This window comes from Mauremys reevesii, linkage group 1, assembly GCF_016161935.1.
Source record: "Mauremys reevesii isolate NIE-2019 linkage group 1, ASM1616193v1, whole genome shotgun sequence".
Classification (NCBI taxonomy): Eukaryota; Metazoa; Chordata; order Testudines; family Geoemydidae; genus Mauremys; species Mauremys reevesii.
In genome coordinates, this window is record NC_052623.1 from 111,411,671 (window position 1) to 111,438,440 (window position 26,770).

General features: G+C 41.7%; 1 protein-coding gene across 4 annotated transcripts in view; it reads left to right on the top strand.

Annotated features, from left to right (window-relative positions):
* The window catches only part of COL4A2 (collagen type IV alpha 2 chain), a 216,200-nt gene that overhangs the window by 125,569 nt on the left and 63,861 nt on the right, over window positions 1–26,770 (top strand). For all 4 annotated transcript variants that reach the window (XM_039517786.1, XM_039517789.1, XM_039517800.1 and 1 more), the window contains exons 5-16: window positions 9,999–10,133; window positions 10,225–10,269; window positions 12,657–12,773; window positions 13,553–13,624; window positions 15,715–15,750; window positions 15,867–15,929; window positions 16,510–16,545; window positions 17,511–17,552; window positions 18,657–18,743; window positions 19,880–19,924; window positions 21,726–21,788; window positions 22,582–22,626. In XM_039517786.1, coding sequence (XP_039373720.1) covers window positions 9,999–10,133; window positions 10,225–10,269; window positions 12,657–12,773; window positions 13,553–13,624; window positions 15,715–15,750; window positions 15,867–15,929; window positions 16,510–16,545; window positions 17,511–17,552; window positions 18,657–18,743; window positions 19,880–19,924; window positions 21,726–21,788; window positions 22,582–22,626 — 786 coding nt within the window. The remainder of the gene's footprint in view (window positions 1–9,998; window positions 10,134–10,224; window positions 10,270–12,656; window positions 12,774–13,552; window positions 13,625–15,714; window positions 15,751–15,866; window positions 15,930–16,509; window positions 16,546–17,510; window positions 17,553–18,656; window positions 18,744–19,879; window positions 19,925–21,725; window positions 21,789–22,581; window positions 22,627–26,770) is intronic.

A 26,770-nucleotide genomic window follows, 5' to 3' on the forward strand; every position in this document is an offset into this window, starting at 1 on the left:
GTATGCCCCTGGTGTGCAAGGATTGTGATGCAAAAAAAATGTGAGTTATTTCCTACGCTGAGAATCCCAAAAGGGAAAGACTGTTGGGGCTCAGGCCTCTTGTGGCTGGAATTGACTGGGCATTGTCTGTTGTTCTCTCTGAGACTCTTACATTGCATCTTCCCCTCTAGCTAGCGGTGTCCATAGTTATCCAGCACCACACTTAAGGGCTCCTCCTGAAAGGGCGACTATCAAATTGGCTGGTCCAGAAGATTACTTCTAGCTCCCCTTTCTGGTGGCGGCTCCCTCAAAGCTGAAACAGTCCTTACACTCATAGCCTGGTTTCTCCTGTTAGTGCTATTTTTGGCAAAGTAAATGAACAACAGAGGTGCACGTTTATGGAACACTTGTAACAGCTTATCAAGGACCTAAATTTGTAAATATATGACCTTGCATCCATGTAATTTTCATTCTCTGACAGGCTGATCTTCCTAGCCTTGGCCCCTTCTGAACTGCTCTCTGATTTCAGAGATGTTCTGCTTCTGATCTCCTCTGCCCCTTCCTACCAGTGGCTTTCTACTAGCCCTGCTAGAACTGGTTTGCAGTGCGGCTTCTCCTTCATGCACCCACTGGGATGCTCTTTCCTGAGTTAGCCTTCCTCACTGTGACACTGCTTGTTTTCCTAGTGACCCTTTCTATTCCCATCCCTAGTGAATGGCTTCCTATCATGCTTGTTTTCTCCTCTCCCATGGTGGACCAGCTGTCAAACAACTACTAGCATTAGATCTAGTAGTTCCCTACCATTTCCTTCTCCCAGCCATCCTCCTTACAGTTCTTATGAAGATTGTTTTCCCCTCAACATTTCGAAGTCCCACCTGACTGTCTTTCTTGGCAAGACTAAAGACTCAGATCAGCACCGAGGAAATGGTGAGATGCCTTTACATATAGTCAGTATCACAGGAAGCAAGATTTATCTTCCACAAGTGACCCTTTAAAAAGTTCAGGGCATTAACCTGGTCTCTTCTCTCCCACCCTAAGATGACCTATGACTACCAGGTAATTCTGTTATGAGGAAGAATGAGTCATCAGATTCACTACACTGGCTTTATACCAGAAAGTGCTAAAGAATAGACTTACAATGAAGTATGATGGAGCATGTTGTCAAGTATGGTGAAGCTATGACAACTATTCTAATTCTCCTTATTAGTTAAGTGCCACCTTCTCCCCATCCACACGCTGTCCTGCTTATTTGTCTCCTCCATGTATGACATCTTGTCTTTAGGGTTATAATCTCTTTTGGAGCAGAGATTGTCATTTACTATATATTTGGACAACACCTAGCACAATGGGGCCTCAACTTGGTTTGCCTCTAGTCACTACCGCAGTGTAAATGTTTAATAATAATCATAACAGTTCCTTTGTTTAACTTTTTAAATTTAGCAGTGGGGAAAGAAAGCTTCACAGCATGAGCTCTCTTCTTCTTGAGTGGTCCTAAAGGAATTGGAGGTTAAAAAATGTCTAAAGCTTATGGATATGCAATATAACTTTGGAAGTCTGTTCAGTCTTTCCATAATTCTCTGGGGCTTAATTACGGAATGCCAAGTTATCACTAAATTAAATCACACCCCTGAGAGCACTTTCTTTCATGTACCTCATGTACTGACCAGGCACCAATTTGCGTCAGACATTGCAAACATTTTCTGGGAAGAATTCCTCCAGGCTTCCTAGAATTTCTGACCTTTGCTCCTTACTTATTGTAAATAGATTCTGCACATGCCTGTGTTGGACAATTTAATTGTGTGAGATCTCTTCTAGTTATTTTAAGTCATGGGAAGAACACAGCAGGAATTGCCTGCTTAAGGAATGTATCCTGCCATTGGTGACTGTTTAAATCATCTGAACAGGGATGGAAGTTTTGTGTAAGAATTGACAGAGGAGTATAGTAAACCCCATTGTTAATCTTCAAGAATGCCATTTTCCTAGGAGTTTTTTGCCTTTGCATATCCGTCTCAAAAGTCATTATTAGATGATGTGATGGACACTGTTTTGTTAGCCTCTTAGTGTAAACCCATGAGTCTACATGTGATGAGGAGTAGGTAGTATGTAACCTATTTTCTGAAATAAAATCGTTTCACCTCAGCAATATTTCAAATTGCTATATTAGAGAGGGCGGTGGACAATAAAAAAATGTGAATCACACTAGTATGTAAACTTACCACTAGTGTCATTATTGAAATTGCATCCAAAAAACCTATATTAAAATAATATTATGGTTGAAAAGTCAACATTATGGATGCAAAAGAATCCTATCTTGATTTGAAGACATTGGGAGATAGATAATCCACCATGTTCTATGGTAGTTTGCTCCAATGATTACTCACACTCACTGTTAAAAATCTATGCTAGTATTTAACAATAAGGGTGATTAACCACTGAAACAAACTACCAAGAGAAGTGGTGGATTCTCTATCTCTTGAAATCTTCAGATCAAGACTGGATGCCTTTCTGGAAGACATGCTCTAGTCACATACAAGTTACTGGGCTCAATACAGGAGTAACTCGATGCGATTCCGTAGCCTGTATTATACAAGGTCAGACTAGATGATCTAATGGTCATTTCTGGCTATAAAATCCTGTAAATGTATAAATCAAGCACTCAAAAGTTAGGAAATGCCACAATAAAGGTTGTCCATGCAACTTTAATTCACCCCCCTTGTGGGTAAGCCTTATGACAGTCTTTAATTACATGGTTACATACTATTTTTCCTATAGGACCACTGTCTCATTTAGTGGATTATTTATCTTCACAGCACTCTGATGAAATTAGGTGGTATTCTTCCCATTTCAAAGATGAGGACCTGAAAAACAGAGAAATTAAGGCCAAAATTGTCAAAAGGGTCCACTAATTTGGAGTGCCCAACTTGAGATACATAGGCCCTGACTTTTTAGAGTACCTAGCAGTTTTATAGCGTACTATATGTTTAAAGCACAACTCCAATTGATTTCACTTGCTGTTGTGAGTGCTCAGCATCTCCTCAAATCAGACCCCAGGTATCCTATGTTGGGCACCCAGAATATAAGAAAAACAATTAGTGGCCACCTGTGAAATTTTTAGTTTAAGTGACTTACAGCTCACTTACAAACACTTGCAGAAGCAGAGCTAAAATCCAGTTCTCCAGGATGACATTTAACTTCCTTAACCAGGAGATCATAATTTCTCTTTCTGCAACCCCCTGCTTCATTTACTACACACCTTACAATTTCTGCAAAATAAGAGGTCCTACAGAAAATAGTCTCTTCCATTGCACAACCCTGATTCATCCCCAGAGCACTGTGCGTTCTGTGCTCTGAAAGAGGCAGTGGTCCTGTGAAAAAGGTAGTATGTGATCATGTAGTTAAAGACTTTTCTTACCACATATGCACAAAAGGGCCAAATTGAGGCTGCATGGGCAACCTTAATTCTAACATTTCCTAATTTGAGTACTTGACTTTGCAACCTTAACATTCTTTTAACATAGATTTTTGAAATGTAATTCCTAATATAACTCCCTCCCCCCGAAAAAAATTCTATTATGTCTAATCAAATTGCTCTCTAACTTGGATCATCATCAGGGTTTGGACATTTAGATCTACTGCACCATTTGAGCTAACAGAGTGACTGAAAGCAATATTAGGCTGTATCCTCTATATAGAGTAGGCACTAGGGAAGGAATGAGACACACGCTAATGCAGTGGGTTTTACAGCCTGTTTTCTGGCAGCTGGGGAATGTAAAGATTTAGGACTTTGGTTCAATTCCAGATTCAGAGGATAGCATGCGCTAATGCTTGTAGAACTTTCTGCTGCTGTCCCACAACCTGTCTCTGTCCTACTGTCCTCATCCCAGCTTCTGCCCCCTCGCCTTATGCTCCTACCCACTGCAACTAGTTCCTTTCCCCCTCCTCCATGCTCCTCACTACCCTCTGGTTCCTGCAACCACACCTCCCACTCTGCTCTACCTCTGTCCTGTCCATCCCACATTCTTCACGCTTTGCATTACAGTGAGGCAGCTTCCTCCTTTTCCTCCATACTGCCTGGATGCCAGAATGGAGACCTTGAGAGCACAAAGGATCCAGTTTCTTGCTCTCAGTACTGGTGCCTGGCACCGCAGTGGTCCCTGGCAGCCAGAAGGAGCAATTGCAGGGTAAGCACTGGTCAGCTCCTGGAGCCTTGAGCTAGAGCGTGCTCATTTGTGGATGGAATCTTCAGAGAATTTTCTTACCAAATTCTAACAAGCCTCTACTGAGCATGTGCAAAATGAGATTTTTATTCAAAGGTTTATACATTGGCCAAATTTGGGTGAATTTTCAGGGGACATCACTGACACAAGGACAGCCCCACCTTCCACCAAACTTCAAGCCCTTGCTACAGAGCATGAAGGTGCTAGAGAAGTAGAGGACAACCTGTGGCCCACAGGCCGCATGCAGCCCATCAGGGTAATCTGATTGCGGGCTGTGAGACATTTTGCTGATGTTGACTGTCCGCAGGCACCGCCCCCGCAGCTCCCAGTGGCCGCAGTTCACCATTCCTGGCCAATGGGAGCTGTGGGAAGTGGTGCGGGCCACAGGGACGTGCTGGCCGCCACTTCCTGCAGCCCCCATTGGCCGGGAACAGCGAACCGTGGCCACTGGGAGTTGTGGGGGGCCATGCCTGCGGATGGTCAGCATCAGCAAAATGTTTTGCGACCTGCAATCAGATTACCCTGATGGGCTGCGTGAAGCCCGCGGACCGCAGGTTGCCCACTACTATGCTAGAGCTTCTCAACAAAATAGTTATAAGAATTTTTCAACATGAGAAAGACAGTGTATTTTTCCCTAATCTTGTCAGAAACAGTGGAACCATTTTAGCTGAATCTTTACAATAAAATTCAGGTTGATGCACAGCATAGAACAGTTAACGTTATAAGTCTGTGCTTTCAGATGCTTATAATGAAGAGTGTTAGGCAACCTTAACTATAAGCTGCATTACTGGCTCCACCGATAATAAAGAGGTGAGTAGTACTGCTCAGTGCTGGCAGCATTATATTGTAACTTGGGCTTGGGGGATAGAATCAGTGTGAAGAGGAGTAGTGAGATCACAAGCTAATTTTGGTGAAACCAAACTCCATGCAAGGAAACGGCTGAAAGGCCAAAAGAGTTTCTGAATGTCTGAAGTTTGAAGATTGGTTATGTTTTGAAGGACGTTTAAAATAGATGACAAAAAAAAACGAGTTTCAGCATCTGATAATGTTATTCATATTTTGTCAGCCATTTAAAACATGACAGACTAGACCTTTATCTGACTGAACCTTTCTAGTTAACAGGTGGCCACATCTTTGATGTACAGCACAAGGGGATTAATAAAGAAAGTGGAGAAAAGATGGATGTAGTACAATGCAAGCTACATATTGGCAAAATAAATATGCACACATCAGTATATTGTTACAATAATGCTGTATTCTCCAGAGTTAACTCATAATCTCATTATGTCAGTGACCCCTCAAGGTTTAATTATAATATCTTTGTTGTACATAATAATTTATTATGGTGAGCAGCGCTGACATGAGATAGTGAATGCAAGGCCCCCTCCTCTCTCCAGTGAACAAATCACCTGAAAGGGAGCAAGGAGAGGTTCAGGAGGAGGCAGGGCCAAAGCCCAGCACCCCCACACCCCCACATGCTTGTGGAGCAGGACTGGAAACAGGGTTGGTGGCGAAGAGCAATCTTTGTTATACTAATGGAAAGACAAAATTGTGCCTCCTGTGATGCTGCCACAGGGGTGGTGTGCCACCATACTACCCCCTACACAGGGCTTTGTGCACATTTTGCGATCTGGTCCATTGTGAGCATTTTGTTGGAAGTTGTAATCTGATGTTCAAAAGGCATTCTGTCTGCAAACCTAGTGTCCAGGAAATGTGCGTATGTATGTTTACCTGCTTCCTGTGGCTGACTAGACTGTGGAAGTTACTTGGGTTAGCCAGGCTTTCATTTATTTCAGTGGCTACACCAAGTAGCATTTTCCATATATAGAATCTGTTATTTCTCTAAATGTGACTCAATAAAAAGATCCATTTTACTAAAATTGCTCAAAATTTAATCTGAAACTTGAGCTATCTCAGGTGATGTGATTATACAATTGGATTGTGGATTGCAAACTTCGTTTGCACAGTGCTCTGTTTTTTCTAGCATGTGATTTGCATCTACTTTAAGAGATTATTTGAGGCTCTGCCTTATGCCTTTTATGGGGTTATTTCTTTGCAGTTATTTTAATATCAATATTTAATAAAGCATTATATTTTAAAGCAGTGTGTAGCAAGGCATAAGCTGGGCCCCTCTGGTTTCTGCCCCTGCTTCCCTCACAAATCAGTCAGGGAGGCCTCAGGTTGATGCAAAGACCAGTGCTCTTTATTTATAACTGTTTACCACCACCACCACCACCTTACTATCTAGGTCGGGGGGTCAGCAACCTCTGGCACTTGGCTCGCCAGGGTAAGCACTCTGGTGGGCCGGGCCAGTTTGTTTACCTGCCACATCCGCAGGTTCGGCCAATCACAGCTCCCACTGTCTGCAGTTTGCCACTCCAGGCCAATGCTGCCAGCACATCCCCCGGCCCATGCCGCTTCCCACCACCCCCATTGGCCTGGAGCAGCGAACTGTGGACAGTGGGAGCCGCCATCAGCCAAACCTGTGGATGCAGCAGGTAAACAAACTGACCCGGCCCACCAGGGTGCTTACCCTAGTGAGCCACGTGCCAGACGTTGCCGACCCCTGATCTAGGGACAGGTTTTTCACAGCCAAACTTTGCCAGCAGCAGACTAGAGGGCCAGGTTGGACCCCACCCCTCTCCATGCCTGTGCTTTCTCTTTCCCCCTCCGCTTCTGGCTTCCTGTCTGCCAGCCTTTATAGCCCCTGGCTGATTAGGCTAGCAGCTGTTTCTCATTGCCAGACAGACACAGGGCTCTTCAACCAGCCCCAATCTATTCCCCTTGATTGGAGCTGGAGTGGCTTACTCAGCACCCTGTCACACAGTGTTTGTAAGTTTAAACAAATAGTTAAGATATTTCCATAAGGTCTGGCATTGCATTGGTCTATGCACCTTGGAAGCAGAAGAACAGGGGATTTGGGTGCTTACAGACGTACAAGGAGACACTACTGCTTTGGAAATATCAATCAGTACCCTGCACAAGCTACTCATGGCATGTGACCCCCTGACCTGACACCTATGCACCCAGAGTTTATGCCATAGTATATAAAGGGGGAAAGGTATGGCTGTGGGCATGTCTCCACATTCCTGATCCTAGAGCCCACCCTCCTTGTGTGGCTCTATTAGTTATTCTGCTGTCTGTAGATAGCGACACACTGGGGGCAGGTAGGAGTGAGCAGGATGAGGAATTGAGCTGCCTCTTGCTCAAGTGTTTGTTAGTCCCTTTGTCCATCTGAGCACCTCCCTCATTTTTTGCCAGTGAAGTATCTGGCCCTTAACTTACATGTGTATTTGTTCCTATTTAATATGCTGACACAAAAGAAAGATTCACCTCCCATAGCCAAATAATCCCAGTTTTGCTTCGCTGATAAAGCAGACTTGCTCTAAAAAGCAGGATGTTGCATTACATTCTTGTTGAGTTGTATGTAAAGGATGGAAGCTGTTTCACTATGACAATTTAAATATTTAGATCCATTGTATCCTTTGGCACCGCTCCTAAGTAATTGGTTCTATTAGATTAATTGAAACAGGATAGAAAATAAGGTGCAAGAGATCCATACTGGTGATTAGATCCAGAGGAATAAAGTGTAATCCAGCTGTAAACCATCTCATTCCTGGCCCCTTTCCAAGCAGAAATTGCACTGAATTTTGCAGATGGTTTCATTATGTCAGCTCCTCAATATGGTCTGGGCTGAAATAACATAATGGATTTCCTGTAGGGAATTTAGGTTAGATATTATGAAAAGGTTTTTAATTGAAAGGATAGTTAAGTACTAGAATGGGTTATCGAGGCATGCTGTGGAATCCCCATCACTGGAGGTTTTTAAGAACAGGTAAGACAAACACCTGTCAGGGATGTTCTCATATTTGGTCCTGCCTTAGCACAAGGGGATGGATTAAATGACCTCTCATGCTCCCTCCCAGCCCTACATTTCTATGATTCTATGTACAAATCACGCTCAGACCTTTGTGGTAGGGGTGAAGAAGCCAGTGCTTTAGCCACAAAACCTACCTGCGTGGTGATATATTTTTTTTTCTGAATAAGTCATAGTAGAAGGGAAAAGCCTAGCTTGGGTCTTGGTTAATAATTGTGAACAAAGTGAAAACAAAGATATATGGAAGATCTAAGAATACTCATTTATGATTGATCATTTTTATACCACAAGCATATATCATATTTTGGTTGGGAGGGTTGTTTTTGTTTATGTTATTAAAGCCACTGGAGTGTTTCTCTGAAGGGCTACAATAGACAGAATGTAGTTATGAACAGAGGAGTGAAAATGAAGAAAGAAAATTTGTGAAGTATGTCACACAAGTCACAAGACAGAGCCCATGGTGTAAAATAAAAATAAACCAGGAGATTGCCTAAAACTCAACAGCATATTGTTGGGCATTTTGACTACTTTCTGGATCCAAGAAAGTGATCCAGTATCAGTTTTGTTTCTTTTCCTTTCTCTAGCCCAGTGGCATTAAGTGACAATGGCACCAATAGTCTTTACAGGACCAAAAGATTGGAATATTTGATGTATTATAACCTTATGTATTTTATCTATTGGAGGGGGGAATAGTTTCAAAGAAGTGAAATGGGGAATATGTGAAGGATCTCTATTATACTAATAATTTCATTCCGTTTGTACACACTTGTGTATATGTTAGTTGTATGGTTTTGTAGGATGCCTTGCTACAGTGCTTAATTTGTGCCAGGGCTTTCCAAGGCTGAGCCCCGGCACCTCTAGGTTTGGCAGTTCATAGCACCGGCACCTCTAGGCTTGCTGCATCAGTTATGAAAGTAAAAAAATGGCTAGAGCCCTGGCACCTAATTGCTTGAGCCCCAGCTCAATTTCATTACAAATTAAGCACTGCCTTTCTGGATGGCCGGTCATCCTGATTAAGCAGATTTCCCAGTTAAAAGAAGATTGTTGTTAATTATTATATGTTAAGTACACAGCAGTAGTCCCTAAGAAGCCATTTTATATTTGCAATGGTTCTCAAAATGCTGTATGTCACTAATCTCCAACCTGCTGATTCACTTGACTAAGTCTCAAAGAGATCTTTTCCCCGCAATTTGAATTGAAATGTAATAGAAGCGTATAGTGCTGGTTGGTTTTTGTTGATCCTTGTGATTCTGCCAGCCTCAAGAGAATGAATTTTAAGCAAAGTTTGAAGTGGCCTGAATAACATCATTAATGCTGTTTTGCTGAACCAACACCAGAAGAGATTTTTTGAGGACAGAGAAGCCTTTGATCAATTCTTCAACCTATGTGATTACCATTCCCTAGTTGAGTACCTATTCCTATCTGAATCCCATCTAATCATCTTCAGGCATCATAATTAAGGGGAATTACCATCCCAAAGAAACAGAAATTCCTGCTGTTAAGTATCTAGCTCAATTTGGGAGAAACATACCAATTAAGTGGATTTCACAATTAAGTACATCTCAATTACTTGGAGTGCACTGTAATTGCATCTGCTTTGGGCCTTGCTGGACAGAAACCAGCTGTTTATTCTGCAGATAACATTCTTTTCATAGCATAACAGTGACTATTCTAGGATGAGTGCTGTTTTATTTTAAAGCATTTGCTTTGTCATACGCAATACAATCGCCTGTTGTGTAGCTTCTATGTGTGTTGCTGTCATATGATGTTCACCAAAGAACCCAGCCTGCCAGAGTAAGAAGAGTTGAAAGGGTTTTTTTTCATCTGTTTAAGGGGATGGGAAAATTCCATTATAATAGAGCTGAATTGGTGATCCCTGTGTATTACAATCATTCCTGAAGAAATGCTTTTATTGCTTTCCTCAGGGTCAACCAGGACTACTTGGACCTCAGGGGTTCCCTGGACCACCAGGATTAATGGGTATCCCAGGTTTAGAAGGTCACAAAGGTCACAAAGGTGAAAGAGGGCGACCTGGAGTAACTGGACCAAAAGGAGAAGTGGTAATTTCAAAGCTTCACATCTTTCATGTAACATCTAAAGAAGAAAATAGTGGGATAATTCTTTGTTTTAAATTGTGTTGTCTCATTTTAGGGGCTAACAGGAGTAACTGGTTTCCCTGGTGCAGATGGTGTTCCTGTAAGTAGTCACTCATTTCATACATTAGATATCAAGGTTTACTGAGAGTTGTTTACCATTCACTGTAAACATTTTAGATTGGACTGAAATTACCCTACTGAATTAAAACCCTTATGTCAAATTCTGTCCTCAGTTACATGCAGGCAACCCAACTCAAGTCTCATAGACTCAAGGTCAGCAGGGACCATTATGGTCATCTAGTCTGACCTCCTGCACAATGCAGGCCACAGAATCTCACCCACCCACTCCTGTAACAAACCCCTAACCTATGTCTGAGTTACTGAAGTCCTCAAATCATGGTGCAGAGAATCCTCCAGCAAGTGACCCGTGCCCCACACTGCAGGGCCTCTGCCAATCTTTCCTGGAGCAAAATTCCTTCCCGACCCCAAATATAGCGATCAGTCAGACTTGTTAAAATGAATGCAGTTGCAGACATGTAACTGAGAAGAAAACTCTGCCTCATCTATCATCATCTCAGATCATTAGGATTCAGTTGCTTCCCCTCGTAGAGAAACCCACAAAAAAGGGCTAAAGAGGAGGACATCTGTAGTGTGTCTATGGGGGTTGCTGAGCTAAGCATGCTCTTCTGCAGAGGAGAGGTGTGATCCATGTATTTAGCCTCCCCTCATCATGCAGTGGAGGGGGACAAAATCAGGTCCGTTGTTATTTCATACTTGTAAAGTGCTTTGAAAATGTCATTGGTTATAAGGATGCTGAGTGGTTATTAATTTTAGTTATGTTGTGAGTGATACGATCTTAAAAGCTTTCATAGGTATTTCAATAATGTAGAACTTTGAATAAATTGTCATGGTCCATGTAACAAACCATTGAAAAGTTCCAATATGAAAACCATAGTCCATTCATGGGAAAGAGTTCAAATGCAGCTTACTCTACTTTACATCTGGTGGCATAAAATAATAAGCAAAGAAATCTGAGTCACGGGAATCTCTGGACAGATTTCCCAGGACTTCCTTTGCAGTGCCCTCTGACATCAGGGACTTTCTCTACTACCCACACATGCACATTCACTCTCCTCTCACCCTCTTTGCTTCCAGCGATGTTCCAAATCTTGTTTTAGAGGAATCTCTCTCTCACTCACACTCTTTCTTCCTCTTCTCTCTGAAAACCAAAGACAGAAAGACTCTTTTCCCTCCACAGTGGAAGCACCGCAGCCAAGGGTCCTTATCAGTCCATGCATACAACTTTCACTGACTTCAGTGGGGTTTGCATACACACAGCTGATGTCTGTGCAAGAGGAGGGTGGTGTTTTGGATACAAGAAAATGGGGCTATATTGGGACACTTGCCTGCAGTGAGTCTTAGATAGCTCCACCTCTTTCCTCCAACCTGCACTCTCAGTGTATCCTGCCTCCCGCTGCTGTTGTTTCCCAACCAGCTGCCTCAGGCCAGGAACCATTGGTGACTATCTGGAAGTAAATAGGAACTCACGTGAACCCGAGAGTGGCTGAGTGCAGAGATGTGAGGCTGATGGCCAAGAAGAGGGAGGTGAGGATCATGAGGCTGATGAGGAGTGGAGGAATGCTGGTGCTTACTGGGGGCAAGCAATAAGGAGTTTTCTTTCTTTTCAGATGAGGGAACAGGAGTGGAAAGGCAAGCACAGCTCCAGCGGGTGGAGAAGGGAGAAGAAAGATGGGGTTCTGAGTATACTTGGCTCCTCTCTTTCTGGTTTCATAGAGTAGAGAGCTGCTCAAAGCAAATACACAATTGCTCTGATTCTATTTGACATTGATGAAAATCAGGAGTAAGTAATGGCAGTGAAATTAATGGAATTACAGTGGAGTATGTCCAGATTAAGGGAGAGCTGAATCACGACCAACTTTTCTCTCCCTTCCAATACCTCACGACTCTGATAGTGTTACTTCCACAATGCCACATACCCCTTTGGCTTGAGCTGCTTATTTTTCTCTCTCCATGTGAATGCCACAGCTGCATCATGACACCCAGCCCTGCTCCAAAACAATTGCTATGTTTTTTTCCCCAGAATGGAATCTGTTCAAAGCCAGCAACAAACCCTTCTTCCCAGTCTTTTACGCCGAGATACTGATTTCTCCAATAATCCCAGGCCCTGATATTCCCCGTATAAAAGTCCTTAGTTGGTTTAGCTCTGTGTTTAACAGAAAGTGCATTGAGCATAGCTGTCTTACCCTTTCCTTTGCTTTTGACTTTTTTCATGCTGTCTGGGGCATCTGGTTCAAGCTGCAGCTATATAAAAAAAAAGCACTGACTGTGTTCCTTTCTTTGAAAATTGTAGTTTCCCATGGATTTAAGCCTTGGGCTGATTATGAGAATGTTTAAAAACTATATGAGCACTGGAAAATGGAAACTAGGAACAGATGGATAGATAAACACATTTTTTATTCTCCACAGGGTCATCCTGGGCAGCCAGGATCAAGGGGGAAACCAGGTCACGATGGCTGCAATGGGACCAGCGGTGATGCTGGTGAACGAGGAAGTCAGGGGCGCAGCGGTCAACCTGGTTCTTTTGTAAGTAGCTGAATGAATGAACTTAAAGTCATCATTTTGATTAATTTTACTGTAGTATTCTCAGGACCAAAATGGAAAAATCTTTAAGCGGGACTCCCTGTCCACTCTGTGTTTATCTCACATTTTAATTATTTTTTCCAATGAGTTTTAGTTGTGCTTTTGGTTCTGACCCTCTAATTATCCACAGAACACTCCACTTACAGGGGATGACCTAACACAGCACCCGTATGGATTTGCCACAGACATTAGTCATGAAAAACTACGAAATTCACTAAGATCTGAAAGGTCTACTCAAAACCTTCTCCATCATATAGGTCCCACAGGGAGGTGGTTTGAGGGAACCACAAGGTGGTCTGTATAGTCTATCCACCAAAGAGTAGCATTCATAAAAATAAATCAAAATTTTGAGGAAAATTTTTCATAATTTTCACAAACCATTCATTATTTGGATCTAGTGGCTTTACCAACCCACATAAGCAGCATGGCGGGACTGCAGTCATTATTCCAGCCCACATAATGGGACTATGCTGAGGTCGCACAACCTAATTCCTAATTAAGGGCAGATTTCTTTGCCTGCTTCCTGCACAATTCACTCATATGATCCTGATGATTTCAGCTTTGTACATGTAACATGAATTTCCACATTTAGGCATAGTCACTGTTCACACACTGTCGTGTGCATATACATATGAAATTGCTGTCAGATATATTTCATAACTTTAAATATATAAATAGTCATAGATGTGAAAATCCTTTTTCTTTTTGTTTTATCAATTTAGGGAATCCAAGGACCAAAAGGTCAGAAGGGGGAACCTTTTGTAATGACTCCTGAGCTAGCAAGCAAATTCAGGGTATGTATCTATCACTTGTGAATTGATGAGCTCTCATGTGCAGCGTCTCTTGAATTTGATAGAGGGGTGGGTTTTTTCCATCTTTAAGCCAGGTTTCTACATGCCTTTTGCAACACTCTCCTGAGTATTATGAACCCTAGCTGACTTCCAGGAAAGAGGGGCCTTTCCAATTTCTTCATAACAAAGAACCTCCAGCTACATGTTGACTATGGGTGTGCTGGAAATCTCCCACAGTCTTCTCGTTTTGGAAACATTTCCAATGTAGTATTTAAAATGTGATGTGTGCAAGCATTATAGCTGAAATGGTGTCCAGTGCCTTCAGGGGGTTACTTCAAAGTTTTGTAACTTTAACGTGCGTCATTCCCAGCAGCATAATTCCTTTTCCAGAGTATTGAATACAAGTATATTTTTGGTCTCCTTTTCCACATAATTTTCATGTGATCTGCAGGAGTTGAGCTGACTTGTAATATAAGTGTATATAATATAAGTATTTATATTATAAGTATATATAGATTCTGATATAGCTGTATAAGAGCTAAATATTATTAATATAGATTCTTGATATTAGCTGTACCTAGCTCAGACAAATCTACTTGTGTGAGTGTGTGTGTATCTATATGTGAAAAAATATAAATGTTTTATAGTTTTAAAGTATTAGATAATTATTATAAGTGGCTAGATAATTTGCAATGTAATATATGTACGTTACCATTTATGGCCCAGATTCTAAGGTGGGTCCAAACTGTGCTCAACACAGTTCAGAAGGGGCTGTACAAAAGGAGTTTTGAACCTGCTTTGTGGTTCCTGGATTCTGGGACAAGCCTGAGGACAGTCTTGTCCCCACTGTAAATTAGAGCAGCATTCAGGATGCTCTAACTTACCTCCAGCTGCTCACAACCTAAATAGGCTGTTCCAACAGCCAGGAATAGCCTGAGTCCAGAAGCACCCTAGCCATGCTTTCTCTCCCACAGTTGGAAGAAGGGTCACATAGATACGGTATACTAGTTCTGCATTATCTGGGGGTTTCCCTTGTGCAAGCAGAATTCCCAGATAGGTGGATAAGCTATGTTTCTGGCTGATTTGTACCAATGGAGCATCATAAAACAGCCAAAGAGGGGGCTAGAATCTGGATCTAGATTTTCACTTTCTTCTTTTTCTGTGTGGAAAAGATTAGCAAAATGTGTTGTGCCAATGATTAGATGCCAACATTTGTAGGTAACCAGTGGTTTATTATTTTTGATAATACATTAATAGGTATCTTGTATTTTTCAATCAGATAGTATTCTGTTCCTTCTAGAATAATTTTGAAATCTAATTATAGTGTTCATAATTAATCATTTGCATTAGTTCATTTTGAGTATCTGATCCCAACAGTTAGATAATGACAGCCATACACTATTAGATTTTACCTTGCTCCATAAATCATCCCACTAACTTCAGTGAAGATATTTGTGTAGTAAGGAGCTGTTCAAAATGAGTAAGGGTATGTGAACTGTTGTCCCAAAATGGTTTTGGATCCAACTTCCATCAACGTGTTCTGCCATCAAAAATGTGGTTTCTAAAACAGTATGCTCCAAATGTTTTCTGTGTTTTAAAAATGGAAATTTTCAAAGAAACAATCATTTGGTACTGTAATTCTAAATGCAATCTATTGAGAGAGTCCTCATTTAACTAGTTTGTTTCAATTCAGGATACATACATATCCTTGTTAGACATCATCTAAATTTATAAACTGGGATTTGCAAAGGAAGTTAGGCATTCAATTCCCATTTCATTTCAATGACATTTGGATGCCTAACTCCTTTAGCCACCTTTTGAAAATCCCAGTCATAATATATATAACTGTACTGTACATAGAAAGTATACAATTAACATGTAATAAAATTGAACTGCTTTTCTATATCAATATTTATATTGAATTTATCTTTATTTAAAGTTTTTGTGTCATGTTTTTATGCTACGTTCTGATTATTTAGAATAGTTGATATGACTGAAGGAATGCCTTTTTAAAATCCCTGAGCTAGAAGATGTATCGTTTAGTGTCGTATACAAGTACTTACTGTATCTTTAACTATTTTTGTCTTCTTTAGGGAGAGCCTGGCGAGCGGGGATTGTTGGGCTTTCCAGTAAGTTGCTGTTCACCAAATGTGATGATTTATCAATATGTTAATAATAGCAGCTACCAAAACAAAATCCATTATTGGTTTGTTTCATTTTTTTAAGTCATTTTTGGTATTTCTAGGGACCTCAAGGTGCTCCTGGTGTTGTGGGTTTCATTGGTCCAACAGGAAATCCAGGAAAGAAAGTAAGTATTTTTAAAATATGTACTCTATGAAATTAACCTGACAGAAGTATCAAGCTAGCAGGGCCTATTTTTTTGTACACTAGGAGCTAGTAGTTGTACAGTAGCTAACAGGTTTAAGTATGGCAACTAGGTGTTCTTAAAACCAAAGAGGGCATTACATTTCAAAAGTGAAAGGCAGTATGTGACATTCATTCTCCAGTGATCAGCATTGCAAAAAAGAATCAAGACCTTTGAGCATGTATCACATGTATTATTGCAATTATATTGTCTTGTGAAAACTACAAGTTCCTATTGAGCTACAGAAGTAACTCCACTGGCTCCAAGTAACTAGCAGCCTCGTATCCCGTTAGGGCCAGGAAGATGATCAAATGTGCTAAACTAGCATGTTTCAATATCATACAGTACAATAAAGATAGTTAATATATTAAGTATTGTTGACTCTCTGAATGCTAAATGAATACAGTACATTCTGAATGTATCCTTATGTTTCACATGTAAAGTGTCTGATGTTCTCAAAATAGTATTACTAGAAAAGGCACTAATGAGAGGTGATTTATTCTCCCCAATTGTATTTGTACAGGGACCACAAGGGCTACCAGGTTTGCCAGGAGAACAAGTAAGTCTTTCTCTGAAGAGCTGTCCTCACATATTTCATTTTGGGTTCATAGGGTCTGATCCAAGTCAATGGATAGATATCACTGACTTCAGTTGGTGTGCTAAGTCAGGCCTTTAATTATTACAGAGAGACGAGGTGAGTGAGGTAATATCTTTTATTGGACCAACTTCTGTTGGCGAGAGACAAGCTTTCGAGCTACACAGAGCTCTTCTTCAGGTCTGCAGACTATAGTGATTACAGACATACCTGGTAAACTGAAGATGTTGTGAGTTGTGAAGCACAGGGAGGAAGATGGTTTCAGAGCTTGAGTTCCAGCTAGAGTGCAACTTCAAAGCGTTGTCTACGCAGCTATTTTTAAAGCACTAGTGTGGACCAGCTAGCTTGATCTGGGAGACTTATTCTCACTCACTCCAAAAAGGTCTGTAGACATACCCTTTAAATTAACCTTACACTGGGGAAATCTTCCCTGGGATGGTTAAACCTGCATTAGAGCCAGATTACACTGCTGGTGTGGGCACAGTAGTCTCCCCAGATCAAAGAATCTGTTCATATATCTCAGATTATATTTTATCTGAGAAAATACATGAGTTCATAGTTCCAATATGCAGTGTACTTAGGTAATTTTATTTAACATGTAGTTCTATTAAAAAGCCCCCCCAGATGCAATGTGCAGTCTTTTCACATTGTTACTCAGAGAAAAGACAGACTTAATGCCTGTTAGAGGAAACACTGGGGCGGTGCTGTCAACATGAGGTTTTAATTACAGCCTTCTTTCTAAATGCTAAACCAAAATGACTTATTGAGTTAGACCTAGACTGTTATGTGATCATAATTCTGCAATGATGTCCTAAGAATCCCTACCCTGAAACACTCCTTTGGTTAAGTACTTCTGGAGCTCCTTTAATTTAAATCTATTCTGTAGAAGTATTGTATAATTATTTTATGCTGACTTAATGTCTTTGCAGGGCAACAGGGGCCTGGGTTTTTATGGAAAAAAAGGTGAAAAGGTAAAGGAAAACCAGTGAATTAGTATGGGAATAAGATAAATTGGTGGTGCTTAACCTTTATAAAAGAGCTTGTTTAAATTACGGTCCAATATTATTTTGTGATGATATACTATAGTAAAAATTCATTCGCTTTGAAAGTGATGATAAGCACAATAATAAATGTTGTAGCCAAATGGTCTTTTACATGTCTATGGCCTGGTCTATACTGGGGGCCAGGAGGGGTGTCGATATAAGTTAAGCAACTTCAGCTCTGTGAATAACGTAGCTGAAGTCAACGTACTTAGATCTACTTACCACGGTGTCTTCACTGCGGTAGGTCGACTGCTGATGCTCCCCCATCGACTCTGCCTATACTTCTCGCTCCAGTGGAGTACTGGAGTCGACGGGAGAGCGCTCAGCGGTAGATTTATCACGTCTTCAGTAGACGTGATAAATCAGCCCCCACTGGATCGATCGCTCTGGAGGTAAGTGTAAACATGCCCTAGGTTGACTGTGCTCTCATACCAGTACAAATCAGAAGAAACTCTATTGAAATCAATGGAGTTAGATCAGAGTGAAAGAAGAATTTTGACAGTTTGTTCTAGAAGTATGTACTACAATGGAAAATATTATCACCTCTTAGCTTAGTATGAATCTAATTCTTTTCTTGCCATAACCTTGTTTAGAGTATGTCTATACATAGAGCACTGCAGCGGCACAGCTGTACTGCACCACTGTAGTGCATCTGGTGAAGATGTTCTATGCCGAACGGAGAGAACTCTCCCGTTGGCATAAAAAAACCACCTCTGCAAGCAGCATAAGCTATGTTGGTGGGAGCAGGTGTGCACATGAACACTTATGTCAGTGTAATTTATGTCCCTCAGGAGGGATGGAATATTCACACCCCTGAGCAACATAAGTTTTGCCAACATAGGCTGTAGTGTAGACATAGCCTTAGACTTATACAGCTCAACTTTTAGCTGGTGTAAATCCATGTAGCTCCAATTGGTTCCAACTTAGGATCTAGTCCTAAATTTTAGTAGCAAATTGGGCATCCAATGCAGGTCTACAATTTAAAGAGTTATTTTAGCTGCTGCTAAACCTATTTCTATGGTTTTCCTACAGGGTGAAAAAGGTCCAGCGGGCCATCCTGGGCTTCCATCGGAGCTGACGGAAGTTCCCCCAGACATAATCCTAGAAGAACAATACAAGGTAATTAAAAACATTGTGTAAAAGCATATGGGGTATTGAACTGAATTCAGATAAACAAAGATAAGTATTTATTCAAGTGTGGGGTGGGTTTTTTGGGGGGTGGGGGGAGGAATTGCAACATAATAGTGAATATTAGGGAAAAGAGAGAGAAAGCATCTGCAGTAGATTACCATACAAACACATAGACAAATGCCTTTGCTACTCAAGATTGCCATTCCTTTTGGGATGAAAGACTTATGAGTATTAGAGCTAAAATCACTCACAGTCATATTTACTATGTTTCCCTTGAAGTGCCTGGACAAACTTGTTCCTCTTCTTCCAGCAAACCCTAACTCTGTACTACTTAATGTCACTAATATTTTTTCATTAATGATCACAAAATTCTATATAGAAAGCATTCATATTGATGATTTGTCCAACAGTCAGTGATATTGTCGTGTTTTCACAGAAGCATACGGGTAAATATACTGAAGGAGAGAATTTGAGTTACTGTGATGAGCAAATGGCCTGCTCCTTGGAAGTAGCTCATCCATGCTGAGGGCGGGGTTATAACAAGTGTTACATATCACATTCCCTGGACTGCCTTAGGAAACAAATGTATGTTGTTGGGAAAGAAAATGTGATGTCAAAATAATTTTCATCTCCCAGGAAAAAAATTAAAATAAAAGGAGGTGGAGGAGGCTGATCACAGTTCAAATAAGGCGAAGGAAGAGAGAAAATCTGAGCTAAACTCATCTCTAGAGTGGATAGAGTTGGGAACATTTATATTTATTTGAGACATTTCTGTGGCACTCATAACCACAGAATCTGAGCTCCTCATAAACAAGTCTGATTTAAGCCTTGTAATGTGAGGTAGGGGTACTTGCATGTTTTTTCAATCTGAGCAGTATGAAGAAACATATCTCTTTTAGAAAAAAAATACATCAAAGCATTTCCCAACAAATTATCAAATAAAAAACACTGAAACTACTTATGACTCATGCATTTTATAAGACAAGTATATTCTTGATCAGAACTCAATAGTAATGTTTTTTCTCTTGGTAAATACCTGCTGTTTCATGTTACAAACTTTGATGTATTTGGGAAAGCACAACATACTTGAATATTTATATTTCCTCTTTTTTTTTCATTGTTAGGGTGAAAAGGGAATAAAAGGAGAAACAGGAGAACCTGGAACTCGAGTAAGTCAAGAAAACCAAAGACAAATAAGTCTAGCACTGTGGTTAATATTAGTACATTCTACCTTTGAAATGGTACGAAATAGAAATAAAACTACCTAACAGGATGTATCAGCTTTTCTCTTCATATCCCTTAGATGAGTCATGGCAGGCCATATCATGCCACAATATGCACTGATAAGGCCTCAGCTGGAGTTTTGTGTCCAGTTCTGGGTGCCACACTTCAGAAAAGATGTGGACAAATTGGAGAAAGTCCACCGAAGAGCAACAAAAATGATTAAAGGTCTAGAAAACATGACCTATGAGGAAAGATTGAAAAAAAATGGGTTTGTTTAGTCTGAGAAGAAAAGACTGAGCAGGTACAGGATAACAGTTTTCAAGTACATAAAAGGTTGTTACAAGGAGGAGGGTAAAATTGTTCTCCTTAACTTCTGAGAATAGAACAAGAAGCAATGGGCTTAAAGTGCAGCAAAGGAGGTTGAGGTTGGACATTAGGAAAAACTTCCTAACTGTCAGGGTGGCTAAGCACTGGAATAAATTTCCTAGGGGGGTTATGGAATATCTATCGCTGGAGATTTTTAAGAGCAGTTAGACAAACACCTGTCAGGGATGGTCTAGTTATTACTTAGTCCTGCCTTGAGTGCAAGGGACTGGACTAGATGACCTATTGAGGTCCCTTCCAGGCCTACGATTCTATGATTCTATTCTATTTAGGATGGAATGCCCATTGCAATCACTTTTATGGGCTAACTAAAATGAGATCTTTTCTCACAACCGATTTTTGAATTTGAGGGTTAAATGTTACTATGTCTGGTATAGATAGCGTTCCTTAAAATTCCATTAAATGGTTACATGTGGCAATTTTCTTGATCCCTTCCAGTCTGCCCTCCAGCCTGGGTCTAGTATAGATACAGCTTTGGTTTCGTTGGTTGATGAATTCAGTAGTCAAGTGGACAATAGTCAGGTGTGTTTGTCATTTCATTTAGAGCTGTCACCAGTCTTTGACACCATAGACTGTGAGGTTTTGTTAATGCATCTGCAGAACCTGGACTAGCTGGATGGTTTTGCTCTTGGTTAGCTCCATTCCTACTTTCTGAGCAGTTGTAAAGAGTAGTTTTGAGCAATTAATCACTAGCCCAGAGGACCTCCCATAAGGGGGTTCCGTAAGGCTCTATTCTCTCAACCCTCCTGTTCATTTGGTATGTGACACCCTGGGGGAGGTTGCAATTAGAGCTGTGTTGCCTTTAATATATAGTCGATAATGCTCTCTATAAATCCTAATCTGCTTTCACACTAGTTTTACACAGGTATAATTTCATTGACTTCAGTAGAATTACTTTGGATTTATGCCTGTGTAGCAAAGTGAAGAATGCCTATGCTTATCTCATTTTTATTAAATATGGATGGTGGAATATCTGTGTTTTTTCTATTCGAAACTAGGATTTGGATGAGATCTGAGATGGCTAACTGGTTATACGGTTAAAAACAATTGCTTTGGGTTTTCTTCAGAGAAGCAACTACAAAAGCAGTTTTTTTTTTTTTAAGGATATGGGATGGTGTATTCATCTGTCTAAGGGCCTGATCCTAGCACTCTCATTATGCAAACAGACAAAACTCAGAGGAGATTTTAGCTCTTGTATGAACTACGGGTTCAGGTCTAATGTTTACACAGGCCATGGTGTTTTCACTTCTGCTTATTATCAGCCTCTGCATGCAGTGTAATGCTCTTCTCATCATAGATACATTCATATATACAGTCTGTAAACATAACGGTCTATGTAAGTTCATCTGCAATGTTTCCTAGGGCTCACCCGCATATTCAGCAGAAAAAGGAGAAGAAGGAATAATGGGTTTTCCAGGACAAAGGGTATGTTGTTCATTAAAGATGAAATTCACCCCTGGGCAGAGAGCCATCTAAAACCTGTGGTATGGCTGTCGGACCAAGTCAGAGGTGAAGAAGCTATGTGTGGGAGTGGTTGTGCAACCTATCTGTGCCTAGTGGGACTGGAGAGGGAGAGGCCACTGAGGCAAGCAAAGGAAGAGGCCACTGGGTCCACACTCATGCATATGAAGTGACTAGGACCCCCTCCATATTGGGGTCTATAGCCAACGCTGCAGCCTATAGCAACTATAAAAGTCTGCTGAAATCCTATGACCTGTTTGCTGGTTTTGGGGGTGGATTCAATTTCTCTATCCCCTTCTTATCCTCATAAAGCCAAACTAATGGGCAAGGGAATTGTGACTGTCACCTTTATTGTTTTTATTCATATACACCCCAATAGAAAACCTAAACCTGTTTGAGTGCAAGGATCTTGTAGCACCCAATTGGTGCTGCTCCATTTCATTCGTCCTGTTAATACTGCTTCTGAAATGAACAAATGTGGAAAGCATAGGCAACATAAATTTTCCTAAAAACACTCAGAGATCATAACATTCTTATGGTGGTTTTACAACGTCTTGCTTTTAAAGAAAGAAAGAAATTAGCCAGTTCTGTTTGTACTGTGCATCTGCTTATTAGAAAATAAGTCTATGAATTCTTAGTGTTATGGTCAGTTTTTTTAAAAGTTCAAATGCATTGCATACATTAGCTTAGAGTGGCAAAGATTAAAAGATTTGTCAGGGTTTCACTTTATTCTGCAAATGATGTTGTACTTTCATAGGGATTACCTGGTATCAATGGCATCCCAGGAGCTGCCGGGGAAAAAGTGAGTATTTAGCACAAAAAACAGATTTTGTTTCTAGCACACTGTTTTAACATATAGAACTGACATCTTCAGATTATGGAAAAATACATGTTTTATCCTGGAAAATGACAGAGCATAATATCATAATATAATGTGACGAAGTGGGACTGTTCTTACTGGGGTCTGTGAATACAGTGTTGGTGCCTCAGTGCCCCTGTGCAGTTCTTAATATCTAGGTGGTGGATCAGGGTGTGTGATTGCTGCAGAGGAAGGGGCCAGTGCACCTGAATGCTTGACACTCTGTCTCCTAGCAACTGATGGCCTGGGCCCCTCTCTTGCAAAGGTGCCAGTGAAGGTGTTGGAGACAAAGGGGTCAGGTGACCTCCTGGCCCGGGAAAGGGGCTGGGCAGACAGGAGCTGGCAGGGAAAGGAAGGGAAGCACAGACAGGGCTCTGATTCCCCAATGGGGGCTGTGGGGCTCCTGGGGCCCCAAGATGGACCTAACAGGGGGGATCCTGTTATCTGTGCCTGCAAGACCCTGTCCTGGACTGTGTTCCTGTCGTCTAAATAAACCTTCTGCTTTACTGGCTGGCTGAGAGTCCTGGTGAATCGCAGGAAGCCGGGGGTGCAGGACCCTGACTCCCCCACATTCCGTGACAACAGAGTTTATTCTTACCGATTCATTCTAATTTATTATTTACACAGTGCTATAAGTGTACACAGCACTATATAATGTATAACATGTGCCAGACAAATAACATGCCCTACACTACAGACCTCAGAACTTTAAGTGGGCACAACAGTACATAAGAAATACATATTCAGTTAACATTTTACCAAATTACATCATAAAGAGCCAGTTTTGCACAGTATAAGTTATCCATTGGAATAGTCCATGCTTGACTTTTATATTTAGACTCACTAATTGAAAATCAAAGTGTATTCCACACATACTACAGGTATCAAATTCTGATCTTGGTTATACCTTGTAAATAAGATCAGAATATTGTCTGGACTCTCCAACTGCAATCAACTTGACTTTATGAACCAGGTAACTCCCTTGTTCTTTGGGGAATCCTAGTTATTTTAAAAGTAAGGGGGGGGGGGAAGGTCTGGTAATGAAAGCCTGTATTGCCATTTAGGAATATGTTTTCAGAGAGCTTTGGAAATGTTGTATTCACAGTTCCCATCATTGCTGACATGAGTTCTGTAATTTCTTTTACACCATACTGACAGGGCTGGCTCGAGGGGTTTTGCCGCCCCACGCCCCCCCCCCCCCCCAAAAAAGCTGCGATCGCGATCTGCGGCAATTCAGCGGGAGGTCCTTCGCTCCCAGCGGGAGTGAGGGACCCTCTGCCGAATTGCCACCGAATACTTGAACTGAGAAAAATCCTAGCTGATTCTCTGGATCCATAGAAACACTCAGTAATGTCTAAAATAAAATGCTGTCATACCTGGAAGCTCTCGTGCTTTTTATTTGTGTGCATAAAATGGCTCCTTCTATCAGTGTCAGAAACCATGCCCATGAGATATTGAAATAAGTCTATGGCTACAGGAATAAATGGTTTCTCTATGCTTCTTGATTATGCTAAGGAATTTGGCAGCAAGGAATACCAATCCTTGTGTGAAATCCACAGCTCTTAAGCTACTGTCAAAACGGCTAGTCTAGAAGAGAGAAAACTGTCAATAATTTCCTTTTACTTAAGTAGGCTTGGTATCTGCACCCATGTCAGAATCATTTATTGACCCCTTTTGTCCCTTTTTGAGTTTGAGTCCCGACAAAAATTTTTGTAAAGGGTACACTTATTTCAATGAGATGTAACTGGTAAAACATGACATCTGAAGGAGTAGGTTTCCCGGTATGTTATTCACCAGCAAAAACATTTTTTTAAATTACGGTAAATGTTTGACTCCTTTGAGAAAAGGAAGAGCTATAGCTCAGTCCTTTCAGTGTACTTAAAGTAAGCAGTAGATAATTAGAAAACTCCTGGCTTCCTTTTTAGATCTACAGCTCCACCTAGTGTGAAAGAGATTTTACATCTATTGTATAACAGTTGTTAATTTTCTGACAATGTCTGACATATATTTCCATTGTAGATAATATCTTTGATCCCTGGGGATCAGTTTGTGGCATCTTGGAGAATGCTGTGGTGTATTGCAAAGCTTTAGAACTGTGTAAATATTTTCTGAAGCCAGTTATTGAAATATCTGCTCTAGTCAGGAGTTCACTACACTCTTCAGTTTTAGAGGCTGTATATAAAAATGTTGGCTCAGATCCACAGCTAGTGTAAATTCCACAGCTTCACTAATGTCAGTGGATCCACACTGACTTACAGCAGCTGAGGCTTTGGCCACTATTTTATTTTAATGCTTTAACTTTTTAGAATTTCTGTTTTCTGGAGTACGCATGGACTCTAGTGTATCTAGAATTCAGTTCTAGAAAATTTTTTAAATAAAATATAATAGTCCTGATTTTTCTCTCCCTTACACTGAAATAAATCAGGAATAACTCCATTGAAGTCAATGGAATTACACTGGTGTAAAACCAGTGCATGCGAGAGGAGATGTAAGCCTGATATTTTCATATGCACGGCTGAAATGTACGCCAATGGAATATGCTATATTGCACCCTGCTGACATAGACTTCAGATTTAAGCCATTTCAGACGTGTGCCAGAAGGCTGGTATAGGCAAGCACTGGAGGTGTCATTGTCTCAGTTAAAAGAATAAATCATTCAATTAATTAAAATGCTCTACAGCAGAGATCAGCAACCTTTGGTACGCGGCCCATCAGGGAAATCCGCAGGCGGGCCGGGACAGTTTGTTTACCTGCAGTGTCCGCAGGTTCAGCTGATCACAGCTCCCACTGGCCGCGGTTCACCGTTCCAGGCCAACGGGGGCTGTGGGAAGCAGCGGCCAGCACATCCTTCGGCCCACGCTGCTTCCTACAGCCCCCATTGGCCTGGAATGGCGAACTACAGCCAGTGGGAGCTGCGATCAGCCGAACCTATGGATGCTGCAGGTAAACAAACCGGGCTGGCCCACCAGTGGATTTCCCTGATGGGCCACGTGCCAAAGGTTGCTGATCCTTGCTCTATAGAGAGATGTTTATGTGATAAAACATTCTTACAGACAGGGCCGCCCAGAGGGGGGGGCAAGAGGGGCAATTTGCCCCAGGCCCCGCGTCCCGCAGGGGCCCCCACGAGTGTTTTCCGGGGCCCCTGGAGTGTTTCCCGTCTTCCCGCGGCTCCGGTTGAGCTCCCGCAGGCATGCGTGCGGCAGGTCCACCGGAGCCCGGGACGAGTGAACCTGCTGCAGGCATGACTGTGGAGGGGGCGCTCGTCCCGCGGCTCGGCTGGACCTCCCGCAGGCATGACTGCGGCAGGTCAAGCGGAGCCGCGGGACCACGGCACCCGCCGCAGTCACTCGTCCCGGGCTCCGGTCGACCTGCCGCAGGCATGCCTGTGGGAGCTCAACCGGAGCCAAATGCCACCCCCCAGGGAAAGGGCCGCCCCACGCGCCTGCTTGGCGCTCTGGGGTCTAGAGCCGCCCCTGAGCGGGGGCCCCCCGCCGCCGAAGACCCCGGGCCCCCGGAATTCTCTGGGCGGCCCTGCTTACAGATATTGGTAGTTTAATTAGGCTATCTGCAACAGTAGTGCATTTTGTATTGCGGTAGCACCTAGAGGCCCCAGCCCCAGGATGCTTGGTACTATACAAACACATAATAAAGAGACAATTCCTGCCCTCAAGAGCTCACATCCTAAGTATAACTATTACTTTATTATAACAATGACATCTCTAGGGTGTAGCTCAGTAGTATATTCTAGACAAGTTTCTCTAGCTGACTGACATCTGGGGGAAACCCCACTGTGCTGCAGAGTAAAAGAGGCACTATGCATGTGCATTGTCTTCATGACACCATCTCCAAGGACTAGAGAGGATGGGCCATTTGCCTTCTCCTTACCCCTCTTTCCTTCGATCCAGAATGCAGGTTCCCATCTCAAGATCTTCTGAGAGCTCAACAGCTTCATTACCTGTATTCCATTCTGTATTCCTCCAACCAGGCTGTGCCAGGGCTGCACCACGGCTAGGATTTGACCCAATATGCAAAATTTAAACAGGAAAAAACTGAAAGGTAGAACTAAATTATTAATGCCAAGAGTAAA